The sequence below is a fragment of the Lissotriton vulgaris genome, unplaced genomic scaffold (assembly GCF_964263255.1).
Source record: "Lissotriton vulgaris unplaced genomic scaffold, aLisVul1.2 SCAFFOLD_682, whole genome shotgun sequence".
NCBI classification, from domain to species: Eukaryota; Metazoa; Chordata; class Amphibia; order Caudata; family Salamandridae; genus Lissotriton; species Lissotriton vulgaris.
The window spans coordinates 936105-947134 of NW_028252731.1; the positions used below are offsets into that span (position 1 = coordinate 936105).

Below are 11030 nucleotides of genomic sequence, written 5' to 3' on the forward strand. Positions count from 1 at the left end.
AGTGCCCTCCGAGATCAGGACGTGGTCGGACAGAGTGCCCTGATGCTGTGCCCACTGAAACTTCTGGTCCCACTGCAGAGCCCGCATCCGCCATCTGGCATGAGGCACCAGCAAAATGAAGGAGGCCATCAGCCCCAGAAGCCGGAGCGGCAACCTGGCTGAGACGCGGGATAAAGGCCGAAAGATTGGAATCAGAGTCTGAATATCCCAAACCCGCTGCTCAGTAGGATGAACTCGAAACCGCGCTGAGTCCAGAACCGCTCCGATGAAGAGGAGCTTCTGAGAGGGGCACAGGTGTGACTTCGGCACGTTGATGGAGAACCCCAGCAGGTCCAGGAGGTCGGTCGTAGTCTGGAGGTGGGAGACGACTGTCTGGGGCGAGCCCGCCTTCAACAACTGTGAGAAGTTGGCCTGGTATATGATGTTCACTATTCTAGTGAGCACCTTGTACCAGTCCAAACAACCCTTATGGCGATGGTTGTAAAGTCAACCTTATAGACCAGCTATCCTAGAGGTAGCGTGGACAGAACAGTCTTAGGCTAAAAGACTCTTGAGGGTGTGTAAAGCCAGCTGTTTTACCATATGTAACCCCTTGAATATCAAATGAAAGGACACCACACAGGATATATATAAAATATATATGTATTTATTTACTAACACACTGCTCTGAACTCTTTATGAGGTCAGAGGCAAAAGCACATAACAAGTTACTCTTAGAAACACTTTAAATAGCACAATTTACAGTTAGGCCCTAGGGGCGTGTAACACCATATACTAAGTAAGTGGTATAAGAACCACAACTCGGGAAAGGAGAAGTCCTAGGGAATTGCTGGGGCTACACTATCTGACCCTTAGGTTAGGAGTAGGAGGCCCACAGGCGGCACATGCAGTGTCAGTACACTCATGCGAGAGTCAATAGAAAGTCAATGGGAACTTAAAAGGTAAGTAAATGAAGATTTAGGACACTTCCGGTCTAACTAGGAAGATACAACTAATAAAACTAGACACTAGGATAGTCAATCCCTACAGGAACACCAAAGTACTTGTGTTACCTCACCCACGGGCTGCGGGTGCATAGGTGTCAAAGTGTGTTGGGTTTTCTCGTTGTTTCCTATGGAGCCTTGGAAGAAGATGCTGCAGGTGACCAGGAGGAAGATGTCCGGGTGGATCGGAGTTGAAGAAGACCTGAAAGCAGAGGGGACTGAGGACGCATTTGAAGTCTTGCATGGGGCTCTATGAAAATGCAAGAGGCCATCATCCCTATGAGTTGCATTAACACTCATGCTGGAAGGGAGTGTTGTGGCTGAAACTTTGTGAGAAGGGTTTGCATGCTGGCTATCCTTCCTGGAGGGGGATAAGCTAGCGCTGTTGAGGTGTTTATTGTAGCACCGATGGACTGTTGTACTTTGGATGGTTGCAGATGAGACTTGGTGTGGTTTATTGTGAGCCCCAAGTTGTGGAGCAGTTGGATTGTGGCGAGAGTGTGTTTCACACACTGGTCATATGAGCTGGCTTTTATGAGCCAGTGGTCGAGGTACGGGAAGACATGTATGTGCAGTCTTCGTAAATGTGCTGCCACTACTGCTAGGCACTTGGTGAATACTCTTGGTGCTGTTGTGACTCCGAATGGGAGTACTTTGAATTGATAGTGCTGCCCGTCTATTATAAATCTGAGATACTTCTTGTGAGCCTTGTGAATGGGAATGTGGAAGTATGCGTCCTTGAGATCTAGAGTAGCAAGGAAGTCGTTTTGTAACAGGAGAGGAAGGACTTGTTGGAGTGTGACCATGTGAAAATGGTCAGACTGTATGTATATGTTTAGCGGTCTGAGGTCTTGAATAAGCCTTAGAGAGCAGTCCTTTTTTGGAATAAGAAAATATAGGGCGTAAACCCACTGGTTTTGATGGTGCAGAGGAACTGGTTCTATTGCACTTTTTTCTAGCAAAGACATTACTTCTTGCTTTAACAGTGACAGATGTTCTTGTGACATTGGACGCTGTTTGGGTGGTATGTTTGGGGGGGGGGGGGGTGGGGGGGATGTTAGTTATAGACAGTAACCTGACTGAATAATTTGTCGCACCCACCTGTCTGATGCGATGTTGATCCAGGCAGGAAGGAATTGCTGCAGTCTTCCCCCCACAGGAGTGGAATGTTGGGGGGGAAGAGTCATTGGGTAGGGGTGGAGGAAGAGCGGGAGTTATTGGTTTTGCCTCTGCCTTTGTTGTTTTTACCCCTGTAACCCCCTCTTTGGTAGCCCTTAGTGTATGTGGATTGACTAGGGGTATTTGTAGGAAGTGGAGGGGCTTCCGGAGGAGTAGCCTCCTGTGTTGCCTCTGTATGATGAGCGACAAAAAGAACGTCTGGGAGCTTGCAGCTGCAAGGCTCCCATAGATTTTGCTGTGTCAGTGTCTTTTTTCATCTTTTCTAAAGACACATCAACATTAGGGCCAAATAAATGGGTCTCATCAAATGACTGATTGAGGAAGGAATTTCTTACCTCAGGTTTAAAACCTGAAATACGTAGCCAGGCATGTCTCCGCAAAAGGGTACTGGTATTGATTGCCATTGAGGCAGTATCTGCAGCATCTAAGGCACAACAAATGTAAGTATTAGTAAAATTTTTACTTTCCTGTATGAGTTCATTTGCCCTATTTTTATATTTGTCTGGTAGATGCTGCATTATGGACTCCAGCTCATCATAATGTGCCCTGTCATATCTTGCCAACAACGCTTGGATATTAGCAATGCGCCAAATATTAGCTGCCTGTGACGCTGTTCGTTTACCAGAGGCGTCAAGGAGCTTAGATTCTTTATCTGGTGGTGAGACCTCATCTGGTGTTTGTGAATTAGCATGTTTACGTGCATTAGACACTACTAAAGAATCTAGTGGTGCTGGACCTTTGATGTAAATAGGGTCTGTAGGGGCAGCTTTATATTTATTCTCAATGCGAGGGTTGAGGACCCGAGCCCTAACAGGATCTTTAAAAACCTCTGTTGCGTTTTTAATGCCGCCTTTAAGCATTAGCAAAATGGCAGTAGACCTTTGTGTGTTATCAGAAGTGTCTAAAAGAAAATCTTCCTCCACAGCATCAGTGTGCATGTCAACCCCATGGTACTGGGCTGCTCTTTATACTAGTAGGTTAAAACCTATAGTGTCCTCTGGTGTGGAAGGCCTGGAAGGGTATACATCATCTTGTGGGATGTAAGGCACATCAGGGGTGCTATAATCATCCCAAAGATTAGATGACTGAGGGGGACTATTGGTCCCTGCTGGGTTATGTACACCCCCACCTGTGTCATCAGAGTCTGTATCCACATCATCATCTGTATTAGTGGATGGTGTAGGAGAATGATGTGGTGGAGGAGGTGTAGGAGGAGGAACAGTATGGGGAGGTGGTGGAGAAGGGACCCTTAATGGAGAGGTTGCAATGTCTCTCTTCTTTGGAGGAGGAGGAGATGCTGGCGCTTCTAGTGGTCTCTTTTTGGAACTAAGAGCTAGTTGGCCAGTCTTGGGGTCTTTAACAAGAGTTTTTTGGTGAGGATCTGGTGTAAAAAGTTCTTCTGTACAGGGCAGATCCTTTGGCGTCGAAGTTTTCGGTTCAGGAGGTTTTTTCGGCACGAGTTTGTAGATGGTCAAGAGTCTTTTGATTTAGAAGTGTGGCTTTTTGAAATGTCCTTTACCAGAACATGTTTTTTCGGTTCTGGGTATTTCTTCGGCTCCGAAGCGTGTGAGTTGGGGCCTTTGGATGGTTTTTTACTCGGCTCAGAGTGAGGACACTTCTTGAATGGCGTCCTTTCCATGAGCCAGAAGATGAGGCCTAAGTAGGTCCGAAGGCCTTCGTTGACAACCGGAATCGAAGACTTCGAAGTTGTTGAAGAATCGCGTCGAAGTGGATGGCAATCCACTTTTTCTTTCCAGTTTTGCAGCACATTTGGATAGTTTTTGCTATTGTTCTTGAAATGTCCATCTTAGTGATTGGCAAACCATTATTTGGTGTTGTAAAGGAAATTAAGAATTGGCTTTCCTTCCTGATTTCTTTTGTTCCCAGCGGTTAGCATAGGGCTCTTTTAATCTGTTAACTAGAAGGCTTGATTGACGTGGAAGAACAAGGAGACCTTTGGGAGGAACTGTATGTTTTTCTTCATGAAAGCCATATCCTTATATAGGTGTCAGTACGGTTCTACACCCACCCACCCCCGTTTCGCTCTGAGTGCTTTTACATTTACTAACTATATGTAATGGTCATCAAGAAGGTTGCCTGAGTGTTAAGTATTTTAGGACTGCCTTATGAGCAAGTTCAAAGGAACCTTTCATTAGTCGTGCTAGAACTATGTTTTCATTCCACACGGGTGCAGGTGCAGACCTTGGTGGTGCCCAAATTTTTGCCCCCTTAGCAATCTTTTGATGACTGGTATACGGAAGAAGCTTTCATATGGTGCACTGCATGTATGCCACTACAGCTGATAAGTGCATTGATAAGTGCACTTAAAGTGAAATGTACAAAAGGTTATCATCTTCAAGTTGAGTGAAATACAAAACAATGTGGGCATTGTTTGTGCCGGTGTGTAGCATGTACATGTAGTAGGTCTTCTAGCCCCTCTAAGGACTTTCATGGAGTTTAGGGGGCGGTGCATAGGTGGGGGGGGGGGGGGGGGGGGATGAGGGTCATCTTCTGTGTCTGAATTCTAAATTCACTGGAGTCACATTTGTAAGCCGAGGCTGGCTGGCACTAGGTTACAGAACCGGGCCCTTTGCATTGTCAGCAAGCACTGATGGGCTGGTAAGTTTATCACCTTGCCCTGTGCCATCTCTACTCCCAGGGAACCAAGTCTGCCTGGTCCACTGGCGGGCCATAAATATTAGTTTCATGGATGTCTGTTTGCACTTACTTCGTACTAATGGTATTAGTGGAATTGGAAGGTAGGGGGTAGCATATGCAGATTTCCCTGACAATCTATTGATAGAGCTTTCCCTTGTGATCAGTGGTGTGGGTTCATGGATTTTAAGCTCTTGTATTTCGCGTTCTCTGTGTTGTGAGGAGATCTTTTTATAGTATGACCCTCTTGAAGCACCTTTCTCACTGTGCTTGTTTTAGCTCCGAATTCTGTGAGGTGTTGGTTTTCAGCTTAACCTGTCTGTTTTAATTAAAACGTAGATGAGAACCCTTCGTGGACCATCAAAAAAAAAAAAAAAAGAAAAAGAATAAAAAAACAGAAAATAAAAGCAAACCCTGCTCAAAGTTCAAATATTTTATTCAGAATTTAATAAAACTAACCAATAAATGTTTCGCAATTTCCAAAATTATATGTTGCTTCTTCAGGGCAAACATTGGAACTTTTCAAGCAGTATGGCAGTATTTTAGGATCCAGTAAACTCAGAGGTTTTCTCCCAAATATAAGAGGAGGTGCTATCTTCTAAAGTAAAACAGAGGAAGCATTTTTAAGGTGTGTACCATATTTGACAAGTGGAATGATAACCACACTACTCCAAAATGCTAGAGCGTCTGAATAGGTTTGTCTGCTTCTGTGTTTAGGACACCTGGCAGGTCTATGGATTTTAAGGTTATGTTTCTCTGAATAGCCCATGTTAATGTATCCTGGGTTAGCTTAGACACAGCGTGTGATCTTGCGCCTCCAATGTTTGATACAAAACACTGTGGTTGTATTGTCCATCTTGATTAGTGCCGTTTACCCTTTGACGTGTGCCTGAAACGCCATCAGAGATAGGCAAACACTTTTCAGTTCAAACACATTTGGGGCATGTTACTGCATCTGCTGTGCTTCAAAGGCCTCAGATATTCAGTTTTCCCGTGTGTGCTCCCCACCCTGCGAGGGATGAGTCTGTAGTGATGGCTATACAGAGTGGGTGCTGGCTGTATGAAGGGTCTGCCTATTGTAATGTTCTCCGTACTCCACCACTATATTTCTTTTTGCACTCTCTCTGTGACACTCACTGACTGCCTGTGACCATTGTTGTTGTAATCACTCCTTGATTGGCTACATATGGAGCCTGACATGGGGAATCTCGAGTATGCAGGACATACCATCAGGCCCATTAATTTCACTACATTTCTCATTATTGGAGATTGCTCCTTCTGGTACAGGTGTGTTTGATGTGTCAATGCTAGGACCCTTTTTGGTATGGGAAATGCTTTGGCCTCCCTTGGATGAAGTCTTGCCCCCAGGAATGTTTTTTTCTCTGTCTGGGGAAGACTTCTCTAAATTCAGGGAGAAACCCAATTTTAGTACTGTTAGCACCACTGCCTGCCTGCTTTCCTTTGCATTTTTGTTAGTAAATTTGCCATTACAACCAGGTAGAGGTAAACATGTATCTCCTCCTTTTTCAAGGGTGCAACCACCACAACCAGGCATTTTTTTTTAAAACTCTAGGTGCCGACTTTATCGCAATAGAAACTGCTCTGAACTGATAATGTACCTTGTTCATGACAAATCGGAGAAATGTTTTGGGCCAGTTATTTACTGACGCATGCAGGAAAACATCCTTCAAGTCTATAGTTACCAGGCAGTCTCCTTTCCAAAGGAGTGGGATGATCTCATGAAGTGTGGACAGTTTAAACTTGTAAGTTTTGATGAACTTCTTCAAAAAACTTAAAGTAGGTCTTTGCACTAGCTAAAAGTTTTGGTACTGGGAAATAAACTAATTAAGCCGGTTGGTTGATTCCCTTGTTGGCACCTTTTCTTCTGATTGCTTTTCTAACAGCTCCTCTACCTCTTGTTGCAAGTCTGTTATCTCTTTCTTAGTGACTGCTCAGTTTTGGTCGTCGTCGCAGAGGTTGTTGTAAGAATCCTATTCAGTACTACTGTTCTATTATGTTCAGGATCTGATTGTCTGAGGTGACTGCTATCCACTCTTGGAGGAATCACCCTATTTTTCTTCTAACTGGTGTTGTGTATTGGGGCAATTCAGCGAAAGGTTACCAGGTTATGGACTCTAACCCCTTACGGCTCTGGACTCTTCCTCTGCCTCGTAAAGGTTGGTGTGGAGTTGTGGGATACTGTCATTGTGGGTATATTCTTTGCAATGTCTTTCTTTTCAGAGTCAGGTCTTCTTTATCTTTCGACTCTTTTCCCTTCCATCTGTCTTGACCGATTTTCAACATCAAGCCGGTGTCTTGTCTGAGGACCAAACTTTCAAAAGTGTTCTTGTACTTGGACACGTGAGGTTACGTTTTGGCCTCTGTTTAGTCACTGTTGATTTTGGTGTTGAGGGTGTTTTTGAGGACTTATAAGTCTGGGAGTTTCAGCTTAGTTCCACTGCAGGCCTGTTCCCTGAGGTAGGTGCCTTCTATGCACTCGTTCCTTCTAGGTAATTTTTGACGGCTCCTGTTTGTCGTGGTAGATACTTCCCTCTTCGGTACTCGATCCATCTCCTTGCACCAGTTCTCTCTCTTTAGGATTTTCGTCCTAGCCACTGGACAGATATATGTCTGTGTGTTTCGGCTGGGACTATCAATGCGTAATGAACTCCCCCTATGCTTCTCCCTGACAACAAGAGTCTTGGGTGGAATTTCCACACACACTTCACACTCTTGTACGCTAAGGTCTCTCAGGAAACAAAAGTTACAGGCTTGTGGGTGTCTTTCCGATTATACTTGTGGTGCACAGCATGCGAATCCCAAAAAGAGACATGGAACAAAAACAAAATTATCTACAGGCAAGCATGTTGCAGCCAGCCTTTGACCTCTTTCAACCTTTTTTCACCAAAGATAACAGAGCTATCCCTAGGAAGTAAAATTCCTCAAACATGCTTCCTACACAGACCTCCCAGCCTTCAAGAAATCACACATTGCTACTAGGAAATTTCAATTTTTTTTCCTTCTTACCATCCAAGTTGTTAGCTGTATTGAGTGCATGAAGCATTTGTTCACACCACTGCGTGAAGCTATCCTGGACCTTATTCATTCCCTGGAACAATTTCAGAAGCTTCTCCTCTTCCTCCACTTTTTTATTTTGCCGGCTGGTACCACTTACATTCTTACTGGGATGAAAAAAAAAAGAAATGTGACAATGAGTACACAGATGAGGATTACATTCAAACAAAAAGTTATGTTCCACTGTTAACATTTCTTCTGATGGATACTCTGTCTTACCACTGGTTTCTCACCTTTAAAACACATTCTGGCACCAGACTGGATCTGGAAATGTTTCCCAACACTCCTGCGCAATGGGAGGTGGCACAATGTGGTTCTGTACCACAGGGAAGTGACAAAGGAGACCCACATAAGCGCCACCTTTTTATGCCGACATTTGTTGCTTCAATCTTTCTCCTTATGCACCCTCCGCAATGGAGCCCTTGGACAAATTGTCAATGACTGTGTTGTTCACTAACTTGGGATCTTATTAAATCATAAGCCACTGAACATAAGTACGCAATGAGGTGCCTACCATTAGGTAAGTGCATCCAACAGAAAGAGCATTACATTAGTTAAGTAACTTTCTTCCAAAGCATACTTTTAACTGCATATTCCTCACCTTCATAATAGATACCTTAGCAGTACCTCCTAAAGGTGGAAGGTCAGGGTAGTGGACTCAGGCCAGAAAATCCTGCAGGACCAGGTAGGCAAAGCTGGCGTTTTGCCGTACCAGACTGTCAAGGTAGAAGTGCACAGAAGCCCTATTTGCAGTTAGAGTTCCAGAACAGCAAATACCACTGCAAATGCTGTTGTAGCAGCCTTAGCTCTGAGAAAGTGAGCATGCAGGCCTTCAGGGAAGTTCCTTCTTAGACAGTTAAGTGCATCAAAATCTGATCTGCACTATCAACCAGGACAGTATTCTCTACTGCAATGTCTTACCAGCACACTATAGGGGCTTCATGGAGGAACGGTTCCCTGCAAGGATAACATCAACCACCTTAATCAGCAAGCTGAAAGCATTTAACCTGTGCTCCTCTGAGATTTTGCTATATGACATTACCATGTTACTGAGACAGGAGGTTCTCCCAAAGTGGTAGCTAGATGGGAAGACAAATGCTCAGGAGCTTTGGGTATCAATACTGTCAAGGCCCAGTCTAGGTCAGCTAAGATGACCTGGGTTCTGACCATCTTCATTTTTCTAAGAACTCAAGGCAGTGGAGGTAGTTGCGAACAAGTTACTTACATTAGGTAACGCCCTATCTTATAGACTATCTAGCGCCAGATGCTCTACCTTTGGACAGTCTCCATGTGTAAGACTGGATTCGGAAATTTTCAGGCAGTACTTCTGCATGCTGGTAAGTAGCATCGATAGGCTCCCCGTCGGCATCGTCCATGCCGGAAGTGACATGCGTGGTGGCTATATAGGCATCACCCCAGTGTGCTGACATCAGTTACTTTTCATGTCATTTCAGCACCAGAAGCAAGGAGTCATGACAGAATGCTGACGTACCAGTGTGTAAACAGTGTGTGTGTGTGTGTGTGTATGTGTATATAAAGTGGGAGTGTATTGTCTCTCTCTTGCTCTTAGTAAGGAATTTGCAGCTACGTACAGTCTCTATGAAATAAGGCATTACCGAAGATCAGTAGCTTGTTCATCTGACAAACTTCTAGCCAAAGATTTCCTACCTTAGAATAGATATCCAAGCAATCCCTCCTTGGATGTGGGTTTGCAAAAAAATTCAGACTAGGAAGTCCTACAGGTCTAAACGGGCAAAATACTGGTTGCAACAGATCTGACAGCCCAGGCACCAGTCAATGGTAAAGGTGCCAAGATGCCCACGCTGCACCCTGACTGATAGCCAAGAAAGGGCCTTCGTGAGCTAACGCAGTGGTCGCAGTCTTGGCTCTAGTGGAAAGAGCCTGCAAGCCCCCCGGGGATTACTTTCTGGCCAGAGTGTAGCAGACCTTAATGCATGGTACAATCCATCTGGATATGGGCCTTTTCTGCAGAGTTTTTCTTTGATCTGGCTAACACTATGAAGAGCTGATCATCCGCCTGGTGTTCTCTTGTATGATCTATGTAGAACAATGCATTTTTTGGGTTCAGGTGATGGAACCATTCCTCTGCTATGGAAGGGTGAAGCGGAGCCAAGAAGATTGGCAATGTGATTGTTTAGCGGATGTGGAAGGGTGTTACCCCTTTCGGCAGGAACAAGGCACATGTTCCCAGAACCAGTTTGTCTGGAAAAACGTTGGTGTATGGAGGGTGCACAGTGCACTCTTGCTAACCTTCCTGGCCAATGGAATGGACACTAGAAAGGGTGTTTTGAATGTCAAGAGAACCGAGGGCAGCTAGCATGCACTCAAATGGCAAGCACATAAAAAAGGTCAAGACTAAGTTCAGGTCCCATTGGTGCATAATGAAGGGTTTTGGAGGAAACATGTTAGGAGTCCTTTTAGAAAAGAATTCACATAAGATGACTTGACCAGGCAGGCCTAATCTGGCACCCACAACAGAGCTGATATGGCCAAAAGATACCCTTTAATTATGCTCAAGGTGCTGAGATGGGCTCAACATTATTTAAAGTACACCAAGCCACAAACTACTCCCAATGGCAGGCATCTACTGACTTGGTTGCGCAGCGCCTGGCTGCCAGAATGACATCTCAGATTTTTGAAGGGAGATCAAAGACGGTCAGTGGCTGGTGCTCAATCTCCATGTATGAAGGTGGAGCATGTGCAGGTCGGGACAAGGACCTTGTCCTGTCGCTGTGATAGCAAGTCCTCATGAAGGGCCAGCCTTATCGGAGGACCAATGCTCATGACTTCAGGATGCCATACTCTGCGCACACCAATCCGGAGGCATAAGCAAGAATTACTGTCAAAACCGCAATCAGAGAGCCACGTGGTGGGCAGGGGTTACTGGGCCCAACCGTGGAGGCTGAGGCCTTATACTCCTGATGTCCCGGGCACACTTGACTCTTAGGATAACGTGGTCAGAGCAGTCCAAGGCTCCCTCGAGGGTTAAGGTGTGAAACAGATTGGTGAATATGGGTTCACAACTCAAAATGCTCAAAATGACCACAGCAGCAGCAGTATATCATTACCCAGCCAAATACTCACTTTTATAGCAAAGGAAACGTAATGTATTTCTAC

The 11030-nt window shown here is 44.9% G+C and overlaps 1 protein-coding gene across 1 annotated transcript in view; it reads right to left on the reverse strand.

Annotated features, from left to right (window-relative positions):
* LOC147662052 (GRB10-interacting GYF protein 2-like) overlaps positions 1–9268 on the reverse strand; it is a 155141-nt gene extending 145873 nt beyond the window's left edge. The window contains exons 1-3 of the mRNA XM_086951151.1: positions 9166–9268; positions 8112–8178; positions 7845–7999 (exon numbers count right to left, since the gene is read on the reverse strand). Coding sequence (XP_086807277.1) covers positions 7845–7999; positions 8112–8178; positions 9166–9268 — 325 coding nt within the window. The remainder of the gene's footprint in view (positions 1–7844; positions 8000–8111; positions 8179–9165) is intronic.
* Between the last annotated feature and the right edge of the window lie 1762 nt (positions 9269–11030).